Source organism: Enoplosus armatus, chromosome 5, assembly GCF_043641665.1.
Source record: "Enoplosus armatus isolate fEnoArm2 chromosome 5, fEnoArm2.hap1, whole genome shotgun sequence".
In the NCBI taxonomy this organism is placed as follows: Eukaryota; Metazoa; Chordata; class Actinopteri; order Centrarchiformes; family Enoplosidae; genus Enoplosus; species Enoplosus armatus.
Genome location: NC_092184.1, coordinates 26,903,908 through 26,930,966, shown reverse-complemented (window position 1 = coordinate 26,930,966; position 27,059 = coordinate 26,903,908). Strand labels below are relative to the sequence as shown.

At 41.5% G+C, this 27,059-nt stretch overlaps 3 protein-coding genes across 4 annotated transcripts; 1 reads left to right on the top strand and 2 right to left on the bottom strand.

Moving 5' to 3' along the window:
- Positions 1-5,608: 5,608 nt before the first annotated feature.
- Positions 5,609-6,574, bottom strand: LOC139284862 (olfactory receptor 11A1-like). Its single transcript, XM_070905200.1, has one exon. It carries the CDS (start codon positions 6,560-6,562, stop codon positions 5,609-5,611), a length of 954 nt encoding a protein of 317 aa, XP_070761301.1. The 5' UTR covers positions 6,563-6,574.
- A 6,099-nt stretch (positions 6,575-12,673) lies between these two features.
- LOC139284861 (olfactory receptor 2C1-like) lies at positions 12,674-13,612 on the top strand. The gene has a single exon (XM_070905199.1). It carries the CDS (start codon positions 12,674-12,676, stop codon positions 13,610-13,612), a length of 939 nt encoding a protein of 312 aa, XP_070761300.1.
- Positions 13,613-14,807: 1,195 nt separating this feature from the next.
- pgm2l1 (phosphoglucomutase 2-like 1) lies at positions 14,808-27,054 on the bottom strand. Of its 2 annotated transcripts, XM_070905465.1 has the most exons (15): positions 26,485-27,054; positions 25,889-26,022; positions 23,854-24,021; positions 22,729-22,835; positions 22,491-22,575; positions 22,292-22,375; positions 21,139-21,335; positions 20,503-20,692; positions 20,312-20,409; positions 19,569-19,749; positions 19,335-19,428; positions 18,974-19,103; positions 18,267-18,456; positions 17,147-17,280; positions 14,808-16,098 (listed from the first exon to the last, which is right to left on the bottom strand). In XM_070905465.1, the coding sequence occupies exons 2-15, from the start codon at positions 25,997-25,999 to the stop codon at positions 15,996-15,998; spliced, it is 1,872 nt and encodes a 623-aa protein (XP_070761566.1). In that variant the 5' UTR covers positions 26,000-26,022; positions 26,485-27,054; the 3' UTR covers positions 14,808-15,995. The 2 variants fall into 2 exon arrangements, with proteins under 2 accessions (XP_070761566.1, XP_070761567.1); XM_070905466.1 differs by lacking the exon at positions 26,485-27,054 and having other exon boundaries at positions 25,889-26,314.
- Positions 27,055-27,059: the final 5 nt, after the last annotated feature.

Sequence of the window (27,059 nt, the reverse complement as noted above, 5' to 3'; positions counted from 1 at the left end):
AAACACGAGGGATGACAACCCTTTCCTCCGCGAGAACTTCACTGTAATGAGGAAAATACCGCGACATCCCCTGGTATGTGGGTGGAGACAAAACCAATCGATCTCAGGATCTTAGATTGAGACTATCTAGAAGATCACAGATCAACACTTTTACAGCTTATTTGAATCAAGTAAACAATGTTATATAAACAACTTCCTCCTTCATGAATGTATGATCTTTTTAATGCTACAGATTTTAACATTACAGACCATGAACTTAATATGCTTGTGAGCCTATAAAACAGACTATAAGTACCGTATTTATTATATTTCAACTTGTCACTCTCTCTTCTACAAAATAAATGTCGTCCCGACATTAAATCAAATCATTATAAAAATAACATTTTTTTTCACAGTCTTTCATGAACCTGACACTGGAGATCCTCTTCTGTAAGCTGGTGCTTGAACAAAGGTCAAAGGTCACAGTTCAAATACAGTCAACAATCCATATTCACAATCCATTTCTGTTGACTGGCCACTGTATAAACAGTCCATAAACAGTCTTTCCACATGCTCTCCATCAACAGTCCATCAGTTTCAATGATCGTATGAGCAGTCTGCAAATAGTCCATGATTCTAGTCGAACATGTCAACACTGTAGACTCATGTGCGTTGGAGTTCATACATACAGGGTGGTTGAAAGTAGTATGGCTGTAGCGGTGACAACCATGGGACCAGTCCTGGTGCCAGGTAGACAGGTAACAGCTGCGGTGGTGGCTGGATGCTGTAGCAGGAAGGGATGCCGAGCCGATCGTAGGTGATGCGTCTCGGTGGGCGTCTCTCTTGTTGTGGCAGCTGGTAGGTCGGCTCCTCAGGTTTGGCAGCAGCACTTGATGAAGGAGAGATAGTTGGTGAGTGATCATCAGGTAGCTCTCCAGCAGGTAAATCTATTTCCTCATCAGGTGGATTTTCGACTGTGTTGAGCTTCTCCAACTGCTCTCCATCAAGAGGCTGTACTGGCGGCACAGCAGGGACTGGCACTCCAACTCTCAGTTCTACTGGTGGGGACCTGCATTCAGGCTCCATCTCCGGTTCTGCGCATCTCTCCTTAGTTCCTGCAGACGATGTGGGGACATGAAGTAAGTAAGTACGTCTTCACGAAGTCTTGCTGGTTACTGGAACTTGACTGTGTACAATCCAAAGAGCATATCAACTGGAAGCCTGGGTGATCTCCCGAACAGAAGATAGAATGGTGAATAAACTGTCACTTAACAACAAGTGCAGTTATAGGCATATACAAGTTTGTTCAGAGACTCCTTCCAGCTTGATTTCTGTGTATCTGCAGCAATGTCCTGTTCATACGCTCCACTTTACCATTCCCCATCGGGTGACAGGGTGTTGTTCTGGACATGGACATGTCACTGAGTTTCTTTAACTGAGAGAACAACTGATTTTCAAATTCTCCCCCTTGATCATGGTGGATGCGGGTGGGTAAACCAAACTTCAGGGCAAAGTCATTGAAGATGAGGTTTGCAGCAGTTTTTCCTGACTTTGATGTGGTGGCGTATGCCTGAGCAAAATGCAAGAAATTATCAACAATGACAAGGATGTACTCATATTCACCTTTGAATCAGTCGACATGGAGGAAATCAATACACAGCTCTCGTGTCATGGCATGGCTTTTTCCTGCTTGAGACAGGTACATGCTTTAGTCACATAGTACTCAATGTCGGACTGCATACTGTATATGGCCAAAAGAAGCGGTAGCGTACCAGAGATACTGTGCGGTCAGCACCTTGGTGTCCCATGTTGTTGTGCAGCTCTTCCAGCTTTTTTCCTCTGTATTGCTCTGGTAAGACTAACTGCTTGCAGGCCGTGGTGGTTCTGTACAGAATGCCATCACTGTCGATTGTCAGTTTGTCCTAAGCATTTTGTCTTTGGACTGAATGTTTTTAGCTCCCTGACTACCGGTTTGGGACCTGACAGTTTACAATCTAGCACAGGACGGATGACTGGATCAGACTTTTGTGCCTTCCTTAACTGATTCCTTGGTATGGGGCTGATGGGTGCAGTAACTGTCTCGTCTTCAACTGAAACTGACATAGACACAGCCGAAAGTGACCAGGTTGCAAGGGACTGCTTGGATCGTGGCAGCGATGATGTCAGGTGGTAGCTCCTTAGAACACTCGCTGATCGGTGACTCTACATCCAGCGGCGTCCTTGGCAAAGTATCCGTATCACCGTTCGCTCTCCCTGGCCTACACTTTATTGTAAAGTGGAAATCAGCCAACTCTGCAACCCACCTGGAGGTGGTCGCGTTCAGTTTTGCAGTGGACAGTATGTAGGTGAGGGGGTAGGTGTCGCTGTACACAGTGAAGGTCGGAGCGTAATACAAACAATCACTGAACTTGTCAGAGATTGCCTATTTTAGAGCTAGAAATTCTAGCTTGCCTGCATGGTAGTGATAGTTCTTCTCAGCAGCTGTTAATATATGAGAGCCATAGGCAATGACCCTAAACTTGCCTTCTTGTTGATACAATACTGCTCCCAAGCGTTGGTGCGATGCGTCAGTATGTACAACAAATGGCTGAGTGAAATCAGGGAAACCTATCACTGGTGGGTGGAGCAAACAGTCAATCAGCTGTTCTAGTGCCTGTTGGGGCTCGTCAGTCCACATGATTGAGTTGTTTGAGGGTACAACATGGCTTACTTTCCTTGTTTTTCTTGGATTGTTAGGGACCTTGTTTGAATCTGCTTTCAGGAGGTCATACAGACAGCTGGCCTTCCTGGAGAAGTCTTTGATGTACTGCCTGTAGTAGGTAAGTAGACCAAGCATTTTTCTGAGCTGGCCCATGTTGTTAATTACTTCTTCATTCCCCAGATGTAGGCGATGATCCGATGATGGAAGGAAACTCCGCTGATACTGACTTTTCACATAATATTGTTTATTTGCATCAAAGATCAGGATCAACAGGCATGCGGATCTAGACCTGTACAGCACCCGTAGCCAAATCAGTACTGCTGCCCTGAACACTGTTCAAGCTCGTCTTTTATACCTTTAGACATACATGGGGTCCTACTATAACACACGAGTCTGTAAACTTCCGTTCCCCATATAGGGGTCAGGAAAAGAGACCTCTCAGAATGACCTTTCACATACCTTGACCTCTCAGAATGACCTTTCACATACCACGACCTCTCAGAATGACCTTTCACATACCAAGGAAGACCACGCCTAAACAACAATAAATCTTATCTTTATGGGCCCCAACATCTGCTAGTTGTTTACCTGGAACATTGCATACATGGCAACTTTGTACTGCATATCATTTTATGAAAAGACTACTTTTATGATTAGTATCAAATAATACACATCACCCACATTATGTGGTCTGATGTCTTTTAATGCTCTAACTGCTTCAAAATCAGCTGGATCAAATCCCTGGTGATAAGCTTTTCCCTGGTCTAGGAGGGAGAACCAGAAATTACCACCTAAATTGTCCATTATCTCTTGGGCCCGAGGGATAGGCTGGCGGTCGGGATGGGTCTTTTTGTTCAGGTCTCGGTAGTCTAGTCCGGAGGGTGCCATCTTTTTTTCTAATGCCCAGATAGGTGAAGACTATGATGAGTTTGACTTCCTGACCCAGCCCTGGACGTAGCCCTTCATCTCCTGGTACAGTGGCCTAGGCACTGACGTGTAGGTGCATTTGAATAGTTCAGGGTCTTTGAGAGAGATGGTCATTTGCAATCTTTCAAAGCAGCCAATATCACTGTCTGATCTTGAGAAGGAATGACTCTCTTCTCTAACCATCTGTCTGACTACCTGTCTCTTCTCTTCATTCAAGTGACTTAAATCTACCGGTGGATCCCACTGTTCATTAGCATTACATGGGGTTTGAATGCTGGTGTGATTCACTGTGGCTGGTGTTGCAGCTTTTTTAAAGGTCTGGGCAGGCAACACAGTCATAATGGTTTGTACTGTGCCAATTTCAGTGCGCCCTAACAAAACAATGTCATGATCAGTTCGGAAAACACCTTTCTTGACTCTAAATAGTGTGTCATAGAACTCAAGACCATCCGGCCACTGGGGGTTCAGGTCTGGATAAAAATAGCATGGTCATGTCCTCTTTAAAGGGCTGGGTAGCTACAGGACACTCAATCTGAATGCTACTGTGCTTTGGTACTTCAACCTTCTCTTTCTCAGTTTTTACTGCATACTCATCTAAATGCTCTGCGCTAATAGCCTGTATAAAAGCTCTTACCTTATTCCTTTTGAGACTTGGGAAAGCTTTTCTCACGGCACTGGAATGATCAGCTCTTTTATTGGGTCGGTTTCAGAGGCTAGCCGGAAAATTGTCTCAATCCATCCCAGGTAAGGCATTTCAATTCCATTTGCACCAGTCAATGTCAGATCATCAGGTGCGTCCAGGATTTCTGACACATCTCTCAGCTTTGCATTTGGTAAGTATTGCTCTTTCCATCGTTCATCGATGATTGATACTTGTGATCCTGTGCCCATAAAGCTTGGAGATGATGGCCATTCAGGTAACATTCAACAAGACACTGCCTGCCAACTAGTGAGGTCACTCTGTGGGTGTGACCAACTTGAAGTAAGGGTGGCAAATAGTGGCCAATGCCAGCTTGATAGGTGAACTATAGCAGGTCCATAGATGGGCTCACCAGGGGGCAGAGATGGAAAAGGACCAGCCTCTCCAGGGTTTTCATCAGATGCGATGTTTGGCCCGAAATTTTGAAATCCTTGCGCCAGTATGAGCTTGGCTGCGACTGAGCACTGGGTGAGGGCTGCATGCTCACTTGAGGGCTGACAGTGGTGTGGGGCTGGTACAGAGAATCTTTAACAGTAGCATTAACTGTAGTAATCTGCTCAACCTCCAATTCCTGTTGTCGATTTGCAGTCCTTTGTTCCCCCGTTTCTCTATCATGTTCTGTTTGTGCTGTTTGTGCCACTGATCATATCCCTCTCTTTCAAAGTACTTCATGACATGAGTCACCAATGACATGCATGATTTTTCCTTAGCATCTGCTCTTTGAATGCCTGATATGTCAAGAAAATCCAATAAATTGTCTCTTGTCAGGGTGTGTAGCTGACCTACTACCTCTTCCTGTAGCTCTTCCAGGGTTGTCATCATGTTGACAGGACAGGAGAAACTTTACTGTATAGGAGCTGACTCTGAACACGATGGTGTCCCTGATGATCTCTGACTGGCCTCAGGTGCCACATGCTCAACCACCAGCTTCCAGCTCTCCTGAAACAGCAATGTAATTCTGTATGTCCATATATAATTCTACATGTCTTCTTTTTATACCCCTTCTTTCCTTTTCACAAATATTGTTTTGTGTAGCTGACGCAACTCATCACTTCCATAGATGAGAGTTATCACACACACACACACACACACACACACACACTGACTCTCACTAAAACACTCCCTGACCATATCCACGGTTACATTGTTAGGAGCCATTTAAGAATAATTTCCCACTGAATCTTATCTCAAGTTCTCCTTTTTGTTCAAATTATTTACTGGAACTTTTTTTCAATACACAATTTCATTCAGTGACAGAAACACAAAGTGTCGTTTTTTACTAGATTTACTGACCCTTTTCTTTACAGTCTGTGACAAATAAACATTTTATAGCAGCAGAGACGTTTAGATGTATTTCGTAGTTTGGACATTTGCATTCCATACATGATAGGATTTAAAAGAGGTTGTAGAATCACAAAATACAGTGATAGAATGACTTGCAGCACACTGGGTAAACTGCTCATATCAAATCTGCTCTGAAGTATTTCAAAGAAACACCCAAAAGAAAAGTTCAGGAGGGAAGCAAGGTGAGGCATACAAGTACTGACAGCCTTCTGTCTGGTCTGTTTGGAACCAGCAAAACAAATTTTGAGAATCTTCATGTAAGAGAAAAGAATTGGAAGCAGAGGGACTAAAATGCTGACAACAGTGGCAAAAAGTCCATAAATGTTATTGACTTTGATGTCAGAACACGCCAACTTAACAACTAGATAGTTACGGCAATACAAACTGTTTATGATGTTTCCACACAGTGTCAAACGGATGCTTAAGGACAAAGTAATTAGAAATTTTACAAAAGAGTACAACCATACCATAATGATAAAGATAACCGCCTTGTTAAACGTCATATGTGTGTTGTATTGCAGAGGACAACAGATAGCAAGATATCTGTCATAAGACATGATGGCTAAGGTACAAAATTCTATATTTGCATAAGAATACAAGCAGAAAATCTGCAGGAAGCAAAAGGGAGCAGAGACAGTGTGAACGTCGGAGAGGATCTGAACCAGAAGGAATGGGAACAACCCTGTACTACCATACAGCTCATTTACAAACAGGCTGCACAGAAACAGGTACATAGGTTCATGTAAGCTTCTGTTCATGCAGATAACCACAATGAGAGACGTGTTGGCAATAACAATAACAATGTAAAGCAAAGCAGTTATCATGAAATAGAAGTATCTCAAACTTCCAACATGCATATAAGCTCCAAGAATGAAATAAGACAAAGTTGATGAAGTTGAATTCAGCATCATTCTTGTTTAAATGACAAAACTACTACAGTGTGCAACTGATGACAGACTTGTAATCATTTGGAAAGAATGTGACATTATTAAATGGATTGTACACCTCACTAACACTGCTTCAGTGGACTAAATAAAGACTCGAGCGTAAAGATGAAAAAAAGCCTTCTAAACTCACCACCTTCACTGAATGATTAAGGACCTGAAATCGGTAAATGACATGTTGCTGTTACACATAGTTCAGCATTAGCTGACAGCTAAATGTCAGACTGCTGCAGTCACCTCTGACTGTGGGTAACTGCTGCAACACCTGCAGCTTTTTATACCTTTTCAGAATAGATGGAACAGGCCAAACCAGATTGCCATTGATGGACAGATCAGTGTGAGCTGAGAACGACAAAGTTTAGAATTAAAGGTTCTATATGGATTTTTAGTTAATACTATCTTGAGATTTTCACATTTTGTTCTACGACATAAAATACGTCAGTAGATACCTCATGAATTTTGAAGCTTTTACATGTCTTAAAAAAGGTGGTTGCTAACAAGCGGCTAAATGAGACTACAGGGGTTGTCGCGGACATTAGCATCTTCATGCCGAACACGGAACGTCATCTACTCACTAGTCCGCCTTTACAGCCTCGTTGTGTTTATACTCTATATCTCTCTGTCTATATATCTATATCTATCTATATCAGATCTCTTAAAAGTGAAGCTCAGTGGTGATGTTGAAGTCATGCCACCGTGGTGTAGCTCGTTTATAGCCTAACGTTAGCTTTTTACTTCTGGTGATTCCATTTACACTTCAAAAATTACAAAAGTGGTGCTAATTAGTGAAGATTATCTCGCTGAACAAAACGTTGAAGTATCATAAACTTTTGTTTGCCACAGAGTTTATTTTCTGCAAGAATCCAAAATCCCATGGAACAATCCCATGGGCTTTTAGTCGAGGGAACCAAGGCGATGCTAACTTCAGGGTTTGTCTACAAAAATACGTCCTCCCTGCAGGACTCTATTACGTTTGTTAGCAAGCTTTGTACTGTTACAAAATGTATTGCTGGCTAAAATCAATGCCATTTGGCGTTTAAGTGATTTGCAAGCTAGCCGGTCAGATCAGTCCCAGGAGTCTGGAGGAATTGGCTGACGTTATCCACTCAACAAAGTATTTTGCTACTTTAGCAATTTCCCCATGTTAGCAAGCAAGCTATGTGGACTGTTTTGGTGTGTGCCAAACACTGTAGCTAGTGTTGCACACTATTTGCTCTGTAGGGGAGCTGAACGTGGAGCTGAAGAGAGGCTCAGGGAGGGCACTGGGGAAGCATTTAATGCATGGAAACTGTTACTTATTGTCAAGGCTGTCATGCATGGATAATGATAAAACTAGTGGATAACTGCAGTGGATACTGTAACGTTACTAACCTCAAACAATGTCCTCAAAAAGCCTTGGTGTCTCGGGTGCAGCAGATAATTTATGTTATTATGAGAAGTGTAAACATATTTTTGGTTCGTTATGAAACTGTGGCGGCACAAATTAGACTGTGACGGCCACCATAGTCTAGATAATTCATGGGAAACACTGCGCAGTTCTTTGGTGGACCCTCGTTGTCCACCATTGCTACAAAAACTGTCCTGCATTGAAAATGTTCCTTCAAGTATTACTACTATTATATATTCTATCATTAGATTATTATTCCTCATCATGATGTAAAAGCCAGCAAACCTGTTGTGAAGTCCTGTTTTTGACGCGCTTCAAACAACAGACGTCTCGGCAGTTTTACAGTTGAGTGAGATTCCCGTTTAATGAAGATGTAAGTTACAGCAGAATTACTTTTGTAGATTGCAAAACAAAACCTGTATGATGATGAGTGAGTGAGTGCATGATTACACCTGTGCTCTTCCAGAGTTCACCTACCCGTGCTCTGCAGTGCCACCCGACAGATATACATATATCTGTTTATTGTTTATATATATTTTATTGTTTATATATAATTTGGCTCATGGAGAAAAACAGGGTCTTTAACAGTCGTTGGTAAAAGTCCACCGATTGACAGTACACGGAAAGTCGATGTGATCTGTATGACGGTTTATGGGGTTTATGCTAACGTCATCATTTAGTATCTGTCCATCTGAGGTGTGCTGTCACACAGTGGTCTGAGGGGAGGTCATTATGGTCCTCAGCCCTCTGTGGACCAGTGAAACCAGTACTGAGGTCTGCTCAGGCTGATTGGTCTCACTGGTTAACACCTCTGACTGTAATTAGCTTCAGAGGGAATTATTGGAAACTGTGTCTAATGTGAAGATGCCTCAGGGACAGACATGTTGACAGGCTGAAAGGACCTTTGACCTGAGGGACTACAGTGATCTAACTTTCCCCACACCAGCAGCCTGTGCGGGGTTTACATTAACTTCAACTGAGAATGAAGTTTTCATCGTTGAATCTCAAAGTTTGTTTGAGAACAAAGTGTGTTTATAAGTGAGTTGTTTTATGATGAAGGAACCAGAAACTCTACTTACTTCTAGTAAAATCTGTAAAACTACAATATTTCATCAACATTACTTCCTACATTCTCAACTGAGAATAAACTCAGTTTGTGCCAAATGTACAAGTCTTGAGAATCATTTCAGATGTTTTATTAGAAGTCTGAGGACTTGAATGTAAGTAAAGTGTGTTTACAAGTCTTTTAACAGGAACAGTAGGCAGTAGGTTCACTGCCCAAAGATATTTTGAGAGATTTGAAGATATGAAAAGTGATAATCAAACCAGTTCCATTAAACACTGTGAAGTGTTGCATTATGGGGCAAAAGACACCCTACTCCTTAACCCCAAGAGCCACCTCAAACACCTCTTGAACTTCATTTACCACTGAAACCTCTTGAAGGTTCCCGGGACTGTTAGAACCATATCAAGTAATGCTAGAACCTGTTCTAGGATCACAAGAGCCATATGATCATGAGCTATCTGTCTGTCTGTCTGTCTGTCTGTCTATCTGTGTCTCTATGTCTATCTCTCTGTCTCTGTCTCTCTCTCTGTCTCTCTCTCTCTCTCTCTCTCTCCCTAAAACCCAACCGGTCAAAGCAGATGACCGCCCACCTAGAGTCTGGTTCTGCTCAAGGTTTCTGCCTCTTAAAAGGAAGTTTTTCCTTGCCACTGTCGCCAAAATGCTTGCTCATGGTGGGAACTGTTGGGTCTCTGTAATAACATTATAAAGAGTTGGTCTAGACCTGCTCTATTTTGTAAAGTGTCATGAGATGACTTTGTTGTGATTTGGCGCTATATAAATAAAATTGAATTGAACTGAATTGAATATGAAGGATGCCCTAATATCTCCACAAAACCTAGAACAAGAGCTCGGGGACGACTCGTGATTTTAATACATTTTTTCTGGCAAAATGCAGGAAAACCAGAGACAACATCTTGTCAACAAACAAAACCAAGAGCTCAGATCAGTCTGCAGTGTTTTTTAGTCTGTCCTTCTCGTAGATGTTACCACCTGGAGTCAGGAGATCCTTGGAATCATGACAGTCCCTTATACAGTGTAATTATTGTTGTGACTCAACACAGTTAATGTTACAGCTGTCATCTACATTACTTTATGACTGAAAATAACCTTTTTCTGCACGTTGTGATATCTCAGTTTTACAGATGTAGATCATTTAAACATTGTGCCAAAACTCAAGAACCTGAACGTCCTCAAGAACTACTGGAACCTTCTCAGTGAGCACTTTCTCATGGCCTTCCAGAACTTCCTAAATGATCCCCACAACTTCTCAAAGACTCTTCTCATGGACCCCTGAAATCATCTCAAGGCCTCTAAGAACCTTCACAAGGATCTCTACAACCTTTTCAGGGATTCACAGAACTACTTCAAAGACCTCTCAAACCAGAATGGACCATGACCAGCAGCATCCTGACATCCACTGACCAATCACAGCTCTTCCTGTTTGTGCTGGTTATTTTCAGCTGTTATGTGAAAATGTCAGCTTAAAAAACTGATAGACAGCTTATAACATACATAATATACAACTTATAACCTTCGTTTAAGGCCAAAAAACAAGAGAGACCTGGCTATGGACATGTCTCCTCAGGACTGGAAATCATGTTTGAGTCACATCAATACCAGTGTGCTAAGAAATGGGCAAAATATTTATCCAGCTGAAGCTAACAGACGGCATCAGACACCACAGCAGTGATATGAAACTGATACCAGTGGACTGTTGTGTGTGTGTTTACTGTAAAATGATCATGTCTGTCTTTATTCCTTTGTTTAAACTTTCAATAAAATGTTCAGTATTAAAAAGAAAGTTGCATCAGAGCGTCAGTCAAACATCCTGAGCAATAAAAGAAGTTTCTGTCTGAGAAGAAATATTTTAAAGGACTTTGTAATATTGATGTCTGACGTGTTTAAACGGCTAAATGCAAACAGAAACTTGACCGACACAGATGTCAGTGTCGACGATTGTTTTGACATATTCATCAGAGGGGGGCGTGGCCTCAGCCTCCTCTCTGACGTCATCAGAAGTCGCTCTCTACCTGTCTGTCTGCAGGTTTCAGGTGTATAAGAGCTGCCGCTCGCTTGTGTAGAAACTGAGTCCTGATCGATGATTCGGACCTCCACTTCTGACAAATCAAATGTGTCTGAGACAGTTTCTCTCTAATGTTACCTGCTTCTGATTCATGTTACCTGCTTCTAATTCATGTTACCTGCTTCTAATTCATATGACTCATATCTAATTCATGTTACCTGCTTCTGATTCATGTTACCTGCTTCTGATTCATGTTACCTGCTTCTAATTCATATGACTCATATCTAATTCATGTTACCTGCTTCTGATTCATATGACTCATATCTAATTCATGTTACCTGCTTCTAATTCATATGACTCATATCTAATTCATGTTACCTGCTTCTGATTCATATGACTCATATCTAATTCATGTTACCTGCTTCTAATTCATATGACTCATATCTAATTCATGTTACCTGCTTCTGATTCATGTTACCTGCTTCTAATTCATATGACTCATATCTAATTCATGTTACCTGCTTCTAATTCATGTGACTCATATCAAAGTAATGTGACTCATATCTTGTGAATTTGACCTTTGCGCCTTCATTCAGCATCTAAAACCTTCTGATTGGCAGACGGGGTGAAAAGTTGAAGCACATTTGATGTCTTTTCTTGTGCGTCTGAGGTCATTTTGAGGCTTGATGTTTTATTAGCTTTCAGTCAGCAGTGATGATGGATCTGTTTCTCTTGTTTAATGTGGTGGAACTCATGAACACACGAGAACAGACTGTCAGAGGGTTTCGTCTGATGAAACTGATCAATTCATCATAAACACATTTCATAGAAAGGTTTTCCGTTTCTAACTGCACTGATGATTTGTCTGTCAGTATCTGTTGATGTGGAGTTGTTACAGTTTGAACAAGCCAACACACGAGGAAATCTTCTGTGTGCGTTCTACTGATTCTTGTTCGATGAGCGTTTTGATGTTTTGGAGTTAAAGACACAGATTGTGTTTGCAGATTTGCTGCTTTTCTGTTTCTCTTCAGAAAAAAACTGAAACTCTGTGGAGCAAAATTCTGGTTTTACAGCATAAAACCACCTGAAAGTTTTCATACTTGTGCAGGGATTTAGTCACTTTAAGGGTTCAAATCAACCGAATCTGATGCTCATAAGAGTCGCATTCATTTTTTTCTTTTTCAATTATCCTGATGAAAGCTGAATTTCTTGTGTTTGTCAGCTGATCTTACATGAAACAAAAAGCATCAGGAAACGTTCATAACTCTGACGATGCTGCTGCTGCACGTCTCTGTGTTTAAAGACCAGTGGCAGTTAAATTTGGTGATGAGGTGACATGTTTGTTTACATTTACACCTTTAATGGACCTTTATTTTACATGTAAGGGGTTCCTGAAGTGTTTAAAGCTAATTTAAGCAAAGTTGCCCCTCAGTGAAAAGTTTGGGATTTCTGGACTTTTAGTTCAATAATTTCTTCAGTAAAAACTCAAAACATCCTCTGATTTCAGTTCCACACTGAACATTTGCTGCTTTTCTTGGGTTCATCTCAGTTTGTGAACAGTTTGTTTGTTGTTTGGATGTTTGAAGTCTGACAGCTGATATGATGCAGAATAACTCTGAGATGGTGTTTGTGCTTCAGGGTCTGAATGACTCTCTGACAAACCGCCAGATCTACTTCGCCTTTGCTCTGACGTCGTATCTCTTCACCATCTTCGTCAACCTGACGCTCATCATCACCGTCTGCCTGGAGAAATTGCTCCATGAGCCCATCTACATCTTCCTGTGCAACCTGTGTATTAACGGCATCATCGGAGCATCGAGTTTCTACCCGAAGCTGCTTCACGACCTTCTGGCCGACTCTCACGTCATCACTTACACCGGCTGTTTGACTCAGATGCTGGTGGTTTACAGTTATGTTTTCTGTGAGTTCACCAGTCTCACCGTCATGGCGTACGACCGCTACTTGGCCATCTGTAAGCCGCTGCAGTACCGGACGCTGATGACGGTGCAGAGGGTGGCGCAGCTGCTGCTGCTCACCTGGACCTTCTCGCTGCTGGAGGCGGTGGTTGGCGTCACCCTGACCGCCCGCCTGCCGCTCTGCGGACGCCACATCCCGAAGATCTTCTGCACCAACTGGGAGGTGGTGAAGTTGTCGTGCTCCGACACGACCGTCAACAACATCTACGGCTTCGTGCTCATGTTCTCGCACGTCTCGCAGACCGGACTCATCCTGGTGTCCTACACCCACCTGGTCCGAGCCTCGCTCAAGATGCGTTCGGACCGCAGGAAGTTCCTACAGACGTGTCTGCCGCACCTTGTCACGCTGCTCGTCTTCACCAGCTCGCTGGTGTTCGACGTCATGTACTCTCGTTACGGCGGTGGCGGCACGCTGCAGGCGCTGAAGAATGCGCTGGCCGCAGAGTTCCTGGTGGTTCCGCCCCTCATCAACCCCGTCATCTACGGCATCAACCTGCATCAGATCAGGTCCAGGATCCTCCACAATTTCAACTTCAAACCAGAGATCCAAAAACCACATTTATGAAAAACTAAATCTCATTGATAAAAACAACAAATGCGAACAAAAACCACCTACATGAATAAAAACAACAAACTTACATTAATATAAAGTACTGATTTCACCAACAACTCACAGAACTGACTGCTGAACAGTTTCGGTGTGAGGCAGAAGAACAGAATCTCTTGATTCTCAGATTGTGTCTTTAATTCGCTTTTAAACTACGTTAAGATTGAGGTGAAATAAGAATTGAATGTTGGTTTTTGCGACTGTGTTCAGGAAGTTGTGCATTTTAATTGACTTGTGAAAGTTTTAACATGGAGTGAGTTTAATGTGGTCAAAAACTAAAACTCCGAACAAAACAAAAAATACCAAATGAAAGGATGACGAGGCACTTCATTGATGAAAACTGCATCATCAAAAATGACAGGATTTATTAAAACACAATCAGTAATAATGTGATCATCAGTTCTGTAGCCTACTTCCAACGGAGTTACAGACACACGATGAGTGAAATACAGACAGTAAACTGCAGTTTATAATAAAATAAGTCACTTTCTGTTTCAGATCTCATGAATTATTTTCAAAGTAAATGTCTTTTAAAGGTGTTTTTTCATGTATCAAAAAAAAAAATTCACAAAATGTGATTAAATTTAAGTTTTTCAATCATTATACCACTTAAAAGATTTGTTTTATTATTCCAATATTCATTTACTTTCTTGGTGCAGAAACAATGATTATCTTTATTTTTTATGTAAATGTAAAAGATGTCAATTTTCTGAGAAGAAAAAAAAACATCAGGTTGTTACTCTTCAAGAAAAAGAAAAAAAAACATTCATGAGAAAAACATTAGGTGAAAAGAAGTTGTAATATTAATTGATGTCAATTAAGTCATAATATTACATACATGTAAGGTTTCAAGAATAATTGAAAAAATAGAATCCACTATTTTAGGAAAAAAGTTGGAAAATTTCAAGAAGACATTTGGAAGAAAAAGTAGAACTTTAAATAAAAAATACAAAGCTACATAATAAAAGAAGTGGTCAACGCTTTGAGAACGGAGTCATAATTTGATGTGTATTTTAATTCTCCATCGAACACCACCAACATTTCCAGCTTTCCATGTTTAAAAATAATATTTTCATGCTGATTTAATTTCAAACAAATTTCTTCCTGTTGACTGAAAGTGAAGCAGCAGAACTTGAATGAACACAAATACACATTTTAAAGTTTTACTTTCAGTCTTTATTTGTAACATGACAGTAAACCAGAAACACTCTGTCTCACTCTGTCCTCTGTCCAAACAACCAAACTGAATCAACACATTTAAGCGACTCTGAGGAGCTGAATGATCACATAAATATCTGAGTATAAAAATAAATAACATCCAGAGTGTGAAGGGAAACTTCAACATTCAGCTAAACATCAAAAACACAAGATCAAGAGCAGATGTTCAAATATGGAAGTTCATTAATGACAAAAACAGAAAAACAGCGAGTGAGGACTTGATGATTGTTTTCATCATCTTCAAATGTCTCATTTAGTCTGACCAACGGTCCAAAACCCCAAAATATTCAGTTTACTAGCACAGAAGCTGGAACTAGAGAATTGTTTGCATTTTTGCTAAAGAAAATGACTTCAACAATTAATTACCAATTGTTGCAAAATGATGAGTCACAAGATTCATTCAGTTGACTGGTGAATGAATCTACTAATAGTTTCAACTCTAATAAGTTGAAAAGTCAAGATTTTGTTCAGAACAACTTTAAGACATAAAGATGAAATATATTGACAGCATACATAAATATCTCATTATAACAACATGCCAACTTTATCTATAAACATGATGTCACAACACAACGTTTCCTTGTTAAAACGAAATTATTTGTTTGCAGTAAATGATGAGAAAAATGAAGGATCTTGTTAAAATTAGGACATTCTCTCGTTATAATGAGACGCTAATTTGTTTCTCATGGTGGCAGCAACAGGCCTCCGTACAAAACACGTTGATTACTTTGAATTTGTTTTGTTCAGTCGTTAATTAACTTCCATATAAAACTTAATTATTTCTTAGAAGAAGAAAATGACATGAAAACTCTTTCAGTCACTTCAGTTCAGAAAATGAATGTTCCTGCAGCCTCTGTCCTGATAACCAATCACAATGAGAATCACTCTGTTTACCCATCATGCTCTCTGCTGTATGATGATGAATGAAGGACACAGTATAAATATTGATCTCTATTGATTAGTTTGTGAATGAATCAGTTCATAGTTGAGACTCTACCATGAACTTTATCGACACCACAGAGTGAAGCAACAGCTGCTCTGATTCGTCTACAAACAGGACAGGATGTGACATCAACAGGAAACAGGAAACAGCTGTGGGGGACCAGGTATGTGGGAGGCGGAGCTAGACGCAGCGGCGAATCAGGTTGTTCCTCTCGGGCTCCAGGAACTCGTCCAGCAGAGCGGCTGTGATCCTCCTGAGCTCCTCCTCCAGACCAGACGCCTCACTGCAACACAGACTGATCAGTCAGCTAATCATTATTACGTGAGCTAATATTTGTACTGTATTCTCCCTGCTCCTTCATTCCTTTTTATCTGCAGGATAAACCCAGATCAACAGATCAACAACGTTAACCGTGGTCTCGTGTGTTTTGACTTTATTGATGTGAGGATGTGAACAGACAGCCGCTAACAGAATGTCGTGGTAAATAATGTGACGAATAGGTGTCAGGAGCTGGTCTGATCTGGATCTGATCGAACAGGATGTAAATATTCCTTGAACTTCCTGTTTGTCGTTGTGATGACCCCTCCCACTCTCCTCTTGTGTTTCCTATTTTGTGTACAGAGTGACAGAGGTGTGTCAGGAGGAGGAGCCACATCTGAATCAACTCTTCCTGATTGCTCTTCCTGTCTGACATATAAGAGGGCTGGATTTGGCAGTTCTCTCTCTCTCCTCAGCCAGAGGGGTTTTGTTTGGTTGTGTTTTGGGTTCTGTTAGATTTGCTTTATGTTATCCATTTTATTTACATTACTTTTGCCCACAGTCATGCACTCCCTTCACCACTGATAGTACTGATTTACCAGTTTCTTTCTTCTTTTGTGTATAGGTTAGCAGCGGTTAAATACATTTGTTTTGTTTAAACCGTCATTATCTGTGTGGTCTCCCTTGTTTTGTCTGAACTCTGAGTCGGTTCATGACAGTCGTGGAAACATCTTTTGTTGCACTGAATGAATTCAAAGTAATAACAAAAATAAAAAACTGGATCTGAATCAGTGAAGACACAAAGTAATCAAGTATATTTTGTACAAGGACCTCAGATCGGTTTTTCAGGGAACTCAAAGAAAGAAATCATCGAGGTGTTTGGAGCAGCTGAGTTTTGTGTGTTCATCACTTCATAACTGACAGCAGAGGCTCCCAACCTGAGGTCTGGACCCCCCAAAGGGGTCAGAAGATAAATCTGAGGGGGTCGCAAAATGATCGACCTCTGAAGAGTTTAAAATGTGTTGGAATGGAACCAGAAAAGAACTGGCAGTATTAGTACATAGTCGGCTGACCTGTTCCCCGGGGCGGCGCAGTACTCCGTGTAGTACTTGATTTTGGGTTCGGTGCCGCTGGTTCTCAGCGTGACCACGATGCCGTTCTGTAGACTGAAGGTGATCATGTGACTGCTCCTCATCACAGGAAGTACCTCCACAGAAACACAGAGAACAAAGTAACTCAGTACATTTACTCAAGTGCTGTACTATCTTCTAGTATTTCTATTTTTCTATGTAAATACTTTTGCTGCACTACTTTTATCTGACAGCTTTCAAATGTTCAAAAGAACAGATGACCGCCTCATGAAGCTGATAGAATAATTCATAAACAGTAATGCTGCTTCCATGTTAATGCATCAGTATGAATGAATAAAACACAGAAGGAGAGAGTACTTTTTACTTTTGATACTTCAACACATTAACAGCCACCTGTTGGAGGGGGACAGTAAGACCCTTGCGATGAATTTGGACCCAAATTCTTCTTCTTATTCTTCTTGTTTTTCTCTGATCTTACCGAGTATTCATGTTTTAATCCTGGTTCAACCACGCGAGGCACTTTGTATTAATAAAGTTTATTAGTTGACTCTCTGGATGATTTATTTCGATTATTAAGACCGAGCGCTCTTTAAGAACATGACAAACAGCTGTTCTGCCACCAACAATACTGGTTTCTGATTGGCCGTCCAGCTGAGACACGTTGTGAGGTCATTGTATAAACGCTGAATTTCAAAGCGACTCTGGTGACGTTCAGTTTTAAACCAATGAGCTCAAAGCTTTGAGAGCGTCCAATCAGGATGGATTATTCTAACAGTATCAATCAGTGCTGCCACTGTGACTGATTCACCGAATTTTTGTGAGTACAAAAAGACGTGTACTGTGATTATTTTAATTATTACTAGTTTAGTTCAACTGATTAGTCGATGAATCGTTTGGTCTGTAAAAGCTCACGTCTTCACACGTCTTGTTTTGTCCGACCAACAGTCCAAAAGTATTTTCAGTTCAATTTCGTTTCATTTTTACTTGAAGACTCGATTCGTCGACAGGACTTTAAAATACTGAAAGAACAGAAGTGCCATCTAAAACAGCTTCCACTGAAGACAGTAAGAGACGCCCATCAGTCTCTGACTTCATGTCTTACAGATCTGAGGTCAGGCTGGCTGCTGTCGTATCCCGTGGTAACGTCTCTGATGTGGACGATCCGGATGCCGCCGCACAACTTCGGGTACGAACCGTCACCGTCAAAGTTTCTGATCCGGCTGAAGATCTTCTGGATGGTGGGGGGGTCGTTACAGACCACGTAGGAGGTTTTAGACAAGTGATAACCGTAGCTGGAGACAGGAAGTCACAACAGTAACAACTGTCAAAATAAGACGGAAGCAGAAACGCTAAAATTAACACTTTCACACATGTAAATATTGTGACTGTGACTCTGAAGACAGAAAAATCTAAATCCAAGAACCTCAACTGTCAGGTCATGGGACTATTTCAAGGACCTCTAAACCCTCCTCGAGGACCGTCTAACATAAAGACTAAGTTAACATCACAGACTGAAGCTCTGGTGTTTGCTGCCCTCCAGTGATGGAAATGATGAATAATCATTAGATGTTAAAAATATTAAACATCTTGTTTTTGTTGGTTTGAACATATTCCCAGCTGCAGTAACTGTAATCACTCAGCTCTAATCGTCAGGACAAACTCTTCATGTGTGTGAAACTAAACACTTTTGATATTTTAAGTAGTTGCTGATAATACTTGCATAGTATTTTCACAGTGTGGTATTAGTACTTTTACTGCACCGCCTACAGAACGTAATGACGAGTTCTTTGCTGTAACATGAAAACGTACGTCTGGTAGATGTTGATGAGTTGTTGGTCCAGACTCAGGTTCTTGTTGTGGAGGTAAGCTGCCATTTCAGCCACTACGGCCGCCGAGCTCACGCCGTCTTTCTCTGGGACCAAACTGCCGCACAGGAAACCTGAAGACATGAAACAAAAACACCTCTCTGTACAGCTTCACTGTCTTCGCTCTGTTGTCAAATCTGAAACCACATAACCAGAAAATCTGCGCTTTATTCCAAAAAGTCTCTTAATGTACCTTCCAAATATCTGATAACTAATGAGTATTTAATGAGAATAATGTTTATCTATTGAATTTATTTTTAAACATGTTGTATTTCTATAATAATAGAAATAATAAACTTGGTTACCGATCGACTCCTCGAAGGCAAATATGACGGTGTTTCCTGTTTTGGAGAGTTCGTGTATTCTGTTCCCGATCCATTTGAACCCAGGAAGAGTTTCCTGTTGAACACAGACAGACAGGAGACCATCATCATCATCACCATCATCATGACACAGATGTAATAACATCTCAAGTCAGTCCTGACTGAACTGACAGAATCATTCTTCACATTAGTAGTGGTGTTTCTTTATCTTTGGACCTCGAAGTGGAATCCCTCGATGTGAGCGAAGGCCTGCAGGATCTTAGACGACACTGTGGTGGCCAACATGTAGACCCTCTGAGAGTCTGCAGGATCTGGATGAGCCTCCTTCCAATTAAAGAACATCCACCAACCCAATAGAGCCGCCAGCTCGTTACCTGTGAACACCTTCCAACCGCATCTGTAAGACAGACACACTTAAACTACACCTGCAACTGGAGGATTCAATGTGTGTCGGCGTGTTTGTGCTGCTACTGCACATATAAAAATAAACCCTTATGAAAAGAAATGTTGTTAATGGGTCACATCAGTTAATGATCGGTTAATGAAAATTCAAATTAGCATCCCCAGTTGTTTTACAGCTGTACTTTACCTGTCTTACAGGTGCAGTTTACCTGTCTTACAGCTGTAGTTTACCTGTCTTACAGCTGTACTTTACCCGTCTTACAGCTGTACTTTACCTGTCTTACAGCTGCAGTACAACAGGTAAACTGCAGCTGTAAGACAGGTAAAGTACAGCTGTAAGACAGGTAAACTACAGGTAAACTACAGCTGTAAGACAGGTAAACTACAGCTGTAAAACAGGTAAACTACAGCTGTAAAACAGGTAAAATACAGCTGTAAAACAGGTAAACTACAGCTGTAAAACAGGTAAAATACAGCTGTAAGACAGGTAAACTACAGCTGTAAGACAGGTAAACTACAGCTGTAAGACAGTGCTGTTGAGCAAACGTCACAGTTACCTGTCAGACTTCTCTGCTACGGCCAAACGGTCGGCATCAGGATCCGTCGCCAGAACGATCCGAGCGTTTTCCTTCTCGGCCAGAAGAAGAGAAAGCTCCTGGAGAACACACAAGAAAACTGATTATTAAGACAAAAATAATAAAATACTGAATTTAAGAAATCACTTGATGGACTGGGATCTGTGTCCTACCAAGACGGACTCTCCCTCCTCGGGGTTGGGGCAGCGGACGGAGGAGAAACTGGGGTCGGGGTCTTTCTGCTCGGGGACAGGGATCGGCGGAGCGAAGCCGAAGGTGCGGAAGGCCTGCTGGACGAAGGCGTGTCCGACACCGTGGAACGACGAGTGGACAAACTTCAACGGACAACTTTTGTTCAGATCCCTGAGACACATCAGGAGAGGGAGGTGAACTCCTCATCACATCACATCCATTTGGCGGTTTAGTCCAAAGCAACTTACAATTCAGACTCAAAAGTAACAAGGCAGGTGTCATCAAATATTTGAAGTGCAACCCTCCCAAATAAACATAGAACTACAAGTGCAAGTGCTGGAAGTGCTAGCTTTGGGTGCTGAGGTGCAATGTGAAATGGTAAAAGATGTGCAGTGACTCATGGCTTAGTGGTGAGATGGAGCAGTTTCACTGCCCTGTAGACCTGCAGGGGTATGGAACTAGCTGCAAAGGTAGAGGTACTAGCACCAGAGGTCCACAGTATAGCTCCAGATGTATACCGGTAGAAGGACTAGCTGCAGAGGTCAGAGGACCAACTGTACAAGTCTGAGGTCTGGGGGCAAGCAACAGAGGTCTGGGGACTCACTTCCTCCTCTTACCTGTGGAAGCAAAGGCAGGTGAGCTCCTCCATGTAGCAGCTGTTGATCTGGGTCAGGGGGTCGGTCCTCAGGGAGCAGCTCTCCACCAGCTCCTCCTCCCAGCAGGAGGCGCTCCAGGGCTCCAGCTGCTCCTCGATACTCTGCAGGATCTCATTGTCATGAGGTGAGGAGATCTGAGCGCCGTTACACCAGTACACCTGCAGGGGGCGATACAGATACAGACCTGAGGCCTCTTATCGACCGTCAGAGTGAATTCTACAATGACCCAAGAAGAAAAAGATGAACGTGAGTCTGCATATGTTCATCAAGTTCTTCTTAACTATGATGGTGAACGTAGACGCACTCTCGGTAAGCAGTTAAAGAAAGTGTACTAATATATATTTGAGTGATGTCTGAGAACAGACAAGATAAATACTTTCTTCCCCAAACAGGTCCAGCTTAGTTTCATCACTTCACAGACTCCCAGACCTCTCCAGGCCTTCACACGTGTTATACATATTATTCCAGTCGACTTTTTATGTTCTTTGTGGTCAGAATAGAGTGCGGCGAGGTTTCTGGGCATCACGTCTTGTTTAGTGTTCTTCTTATAGTCTGCACTGATACTTCACCAGGTCCTCCTGCAGGTCCTCCTCCTGCAGGTCTTTGGCAGGATTATGGAGGTTTTTCTCAGCTGTTGTTTTCTGATTAAAATCACGTCCAGGAAGGTTTGCTGCTGTCTCTTTGTTTTTGAGTGAGTTCCTTTGTCTTTGCTGTGTTTGTGTTGAAATCTGTCTCACAGCTGAAGTTAATTCAGTGTCGTTATAAAGATCCCAAACGTTTACTGTCTTTTGGTCGCCTTACATAAATGTAAATGAACAGCAAATAGCAGTTTAATAATTATGACATGGCAGTATTAGAAAAACATATGTTACACATTTTCATTTTCAATCTGATTAAATCCCTGAACTCATCCAAATGTAATTTATAAAAATGATAAATACACCGTCACACACTCAGAGTTAGAAACAGGATCCAACTCAGTTTATCGACACGACGGCTGACAGTCTGTCTGTTTCAGCTCTAAAGAATAACTTTCACTGTCAGCGCTAAACTGTAAAGAATGTTTCACAAGAAGCATTAAACTTGTACTTCCTGTCCAGTGGCGGTTCCTCACCTTGTATCCGTTGTCTTCCTTGGGATTGTGTGAGGCGGTGATCATCACTCCGGCCGCAGCACCCAGCTTCTTCACAGCGTACGGCTGCAATCAAACACACACGTTTAATAATAATAATAATAATAATAATAATATTAATATTAATAATAATGTCGATGAGCTGACGGCGGCAAGAAGTGATGCGTTAGCGTTTCCTCACCACGTACGGCGTGGGCACGAATGTGGAGAAGAGATGAACAGGAACGTCTCTGCTGAGCATCACAGCAGCCGTCAACTTCGCCAAACTGAAACACACAAACAATCATTTCATGGTTTTTTATTCGTGGTGAACTCATCGATCCTGCTGGATGATGAATGAGCTGCTGTTATTACGGTTTTACTCTTCTACCATATTTAGTACTTCATTATTATTAGCATCATCATGTGGTTTTAGTTACCGCTCACTGCTGCAGCCGCTCTCCTCCTGTCCTCTGGTGTCAAAACCAACAACCACTCCTCGACTGCGGAAGTCTGCAAAATACCTGGACAGGTATGAATATAAACCCTGAAGACAGAAAAAACATTTCAAAGAACTTCATTCATTTATTTGGACACGTAAGAAAACACAGAGAAACACAATGAATGAAAGGCTTGAAAAGAGGATTGTACTGTGAGATGAATAATAAAAACAAGACGTCTCATTAAAACAGAAATTAACAGAAATTAATCAGTAATTTTAACATTTTAGGATATAAAATTAACAAGAGATACATTCGTGTCACTAAATGTTTGGCTCATTAAATGACATTATTGACCCACTGAACCTTTCTGCTGTTATTGGACAATAAAGCTTTTTATTGCTTTTTGATAGATATTAGTTATTATTACATTATTATTATGTTCCTACAATTACAAGAAGTTACAGTTTAGAGCCGCAACTAAGGATTCATTTCATCATCGATTAATCTGATTCACGTCTTCAAATGTCATGAAGACAAGACTGAATGACTGAATGGATGAATCGATTCTAAAAATAGTTGCTGATTCATTTTCTGTTGATCAACTAATTGATTAATGATTGATTAATGATAGTATTTAGGCAGCAACTACATAAAGTTAAATATAAAACATATTAATATAAACATAATTCACTGAGTATACAGTCAATGTCCACTTTATTAGGTACACCTTTACAGTCTTATCCAACTGTCTACTACACCGAGCTCACAGTTACTGAGGTGTTGTACTGGACTGCATTACATTCAGAGGGGTTCCTAATATTCTAACCACCTCATGTATGTAAACAGGGAGGACAAAAAAATAGAAACACCTCTCAATATAATGTAGTCCACAGCAAAAGCACCTTTAGCTGTGAGCTCATTAATAACCTGAACAACAACTGAACATTATGACCTTTATTATTATTATTATTATTATTATCATTATTACTACCAGGAGATGTTCCTAATTCTAAACAATCTGTGCACCATCTGTGTGTGTGTCTGTGTTTTGGTCCCTGCAGACTGGACCAGCATGAACCAGCTTGACTTGCTGTCACTGAGGTGCTTATGAACTGGTCTGACCTGTGTGGACTGGATGACGGTGAGGTCGTTGATCCGGTTGAATCCGGCCCCCATCGGCGCTCTGAGTCCTGCCGTGCCGAAGCTCATCCTGCTGCCGAGTCTCATCCTCAAGTCCTCCAGACGACCAGCCGCCACCAGAGACTCCACCTGAGCCCGAGTCCAGCGGTTCTACAGAAGAGGAAACCCATCACAACATCTTCTTCCTCCGGCAAGGAAAATAGTCCCCAACAAATGCACCATTTCCTCCTGTTAGTTTGATAAAAACTCCAGCTGGAACTATATATTTATAAGAGTTAGGTGTTCAGCAGGAACCAATGAGCTGCTGAGAGCCACAGACAGGAAGTCAGACAGGACAGAGAGACGGACTGACACCAGACTGATATATATTCATATATATATAGCCTGAAGTAACTTGTTGTTGATTTGGACAGGATAACTGTGAAGCACCATGTTTCCATATTAGAGTCTGTTGATTACATCAGACCGATAATGAATAATAAATAATTCACAGCCTGCTGTCTGTCTGAGTGTGTGTGAATCTTTTCCAGGCTGCTGACATTTACAGAGGAGGTCAGCAACATTCATGACCTTTAAGAACTACACAGCTCTGAGTGTGTGACAGATTTCAACTCTGATGATCTGTAAACATCTCAGCTGTTTGTCAGATTCAAAAACCAAGAATCCTCTTCACACCAGTTTGTTCAACAGTTCATTAAGTGCTCATTAAATAAAATAATCACCAACTCTCACCAAGACATCGCAGTCTGATGGTGTCTGATAATAAATACTTAACATGCTGATATTTTACTGAAACCTGTAACACAGTTTATAAAATGCTCCTGATGAATCCATTATTTGACTCAGGATCACCTGTCTTACATCAGATCCTGGTGTCTAACACATGCCTTCACTATCATTATCAGAACGTCAGACTGCTCAGACAATAACACTGTCTTTATTTTCAGTTACACGTCAGGATTGCCTCTGAACTACATGTTAACATTTTCTTTTAGTCTTTTAAAGTTGTCTTAAATATTAAAGTTGAAATGTTGTCATGAATATAAATAAATGTGCCTTGTTTTGCTGTTTGCAGATGAGTGAGGACAGAAGGCCGACACAAAAATATGAGTTTTAAAATGTAAACCACATTAGCGTAGACATGGAGTCAGTGTGACTCAGGTGGAGTCAGCAGGCGAATGTTGAGGGTTGATTGGTGGCTCTGAACATCATCCAGCTGGTTCAACTGTTCAGGAGGAAAATATATTATCTGGCAGGTTGGCATCAATAAAAACACATCATTAAAACGGGAATTCCACTGTCTGTACAGGCCTTTTGGCTACTTGCTAAACAGTTGAGTCATGCTGCCGTTTAATCGCCTGATAACCCACGAAGCCGATCTCCATCACGACCCAGACAGCTGCCGATGCTCCTGACTGTCTGCCTGCAGGCATGCAGGTCCGCACTGCGGGCAACACACACTCACTCACCCCGGTGAGACACTAGGCTGAACCCAGCCCACAAACACGCCGCTGTGTCGAAGCTCAGAACTCCAATTTAAAACTTCGCAAATTTATATTTTCTTGCATATTGATCAAATTAATTAGAATAACAAGCATGGTTCGGAATGATTTCAGAAGTGGTTGGTTCTAGTGAAACATTTCGCTTACAGAATTTCAACACGCTCTTGTTTTAAATGAAATCTATCTTTTATAGTTGCTGCGCCAGCTACGCATATACGCCTTCGACGCAGCGTCAACAGCCTCAAAGTTTCTGTTTAATGAAATAAAAGTGATAGTTTACTAAATTGTTTTAGTGCCGATTTTACCAGACGACCATAGACGACCAAATACAGTATCTTAAATCATTATTACTACACGTATTTGCTAACGTGCAATGTCATTTTTAAATGCTCGATTTTCAGGGAAGTTTGGTGACGTTCCCTCTACACAGTTGGACACGTACAGTAGCACAGACAGGCTGAAGTTGGCTTCCCAGGTGCTTAACATCACGCTCTGACAGCCGGACAGACACTCACCTTGTCCCAGGTCAACCACTGGTGCACCGCCTTGTCCAGCTGCGGGTCGCCGGTGCTCTGACACCTCGAATTGGCGTTCAGGTCCCCGTTAACTCCGTTATCATCTCCCATGCTGACAGACAGATCCAGGCTAGCTAAATCTCAGTAAACATGCAGCAGGGCCATTTAACTGTCGGACGAAGTAGCAAATAGCTAGCAGGCAGTCGGTTGTTCTGTTCTGTGATACTGTGTAAGCTAACGTTGCGGTTCCGGTCAACTCTCCGAGTATCAGCCTTAGCTACTACACACACCGAGGCTAATGTTAGCTACATGCTAAAGTTACACAAGCGCTGGAAGCTGATAGCAGCCAACTAACCGCATGCTAACCGACAATATTACTCAGAATATATTCCTCGGTAAAGTTACACATGACAGAAATATTAACCACTTCAGTTCATAAACACCAAACACGACAAGTTCTGTTCAACAAACTGCACTTCCGCTCCAGTTTTAAAATAAAAGTCCCGTTCTCGTGCACGTTTCTTTCACAGGATAAGATCTGTTTATAAATTATATACAGTCTATGATAAAGAATGAACACAATACTCGTTTTTCACCTGTTGACAAACATTCAAGAACAGAATTCCCAACTTCCGGTCCAGTTTTGTCTATTTTAGCTCAGTTGTTAGCCACGGTCAAACACATTTAAACCTGCACTAGTGCGCATGCGCCGACCGTGCATGCAGCCTGTTACAGTCGCTCCTGTTTGTTTTCTTGTTTTTCTTACTTTCTCCTTTTTGCCTTTTATTTTACTCAGTACTTTTTAAGATACTAACTTTTGAATTAGTGCCCTCTCCAAACATGCTGGTGTACAATTTCCCCCCGGGGATCAATAAAGTATTTCTGATTCTGATTAATTTGTCAATTCATTTTACATTACATTACAGCCCCTACATGGCACGCGCTCTACCACGTGAGCCACCGGGCTGCCCCCTTGTGGAGTCGTGTTTGAGTCACCTGATGAATGAAGTTATCTGTCTTTGGTCTCCTCCACCTCCTGAGGGAAGGAAGTAAGTAACAAAGTCAACACTGAATCTGAACCTTTATGAAACATGAAGGTCATTTCAAGGTACAAATTCAGAGCTGCTTTTAAAGGTAATCAGTACATTAAAGGGTATATTAAATATTTAAC

What these genes read in the sequence shown, in the direction of transcription:
- LOC139284862 (XM_070905200.1), bottom strand. Translation starts at nt 6,562, where the DNA reads ATGATGCTGAATTCAACTTCATCAACTTTGTCTTATTTCATTCTTGGA.
- LOC139284861 (XM_070905199.1), top strand. Translation starts at nt 12,674, where the DNA reads ATGCAGAATAACTCTGAGATGGTGTTTGTGCTTCAGGGTCTGAATGAC.
- pgm2l1 (XM_070905465.1), bottom strand. Translation starts at nt 25,999, where the DNA reads ATGGGAGATGATAACGGAGTTAACGGGGACCTGAACGCCAATTCGAGG. An exon ending in TCGTGCCCACGCCGTACGTG is followed by an intron (nt 22,376 to 22,490) that starts GTGAGGAAACGC and finishes GTTTGATTGCAG; the next exon opens with CCGTACGCTGTGAAGAAGCT. An exon ending in TCGAGGGATTCCACTTCGAG is followed by an intron (nt 19,429 to 19,568) that starts GTCCAAAGATAA and finishes TGTGTTCAACAG; the next exon opens with GAAACTCTTCCTGGGTTCAA.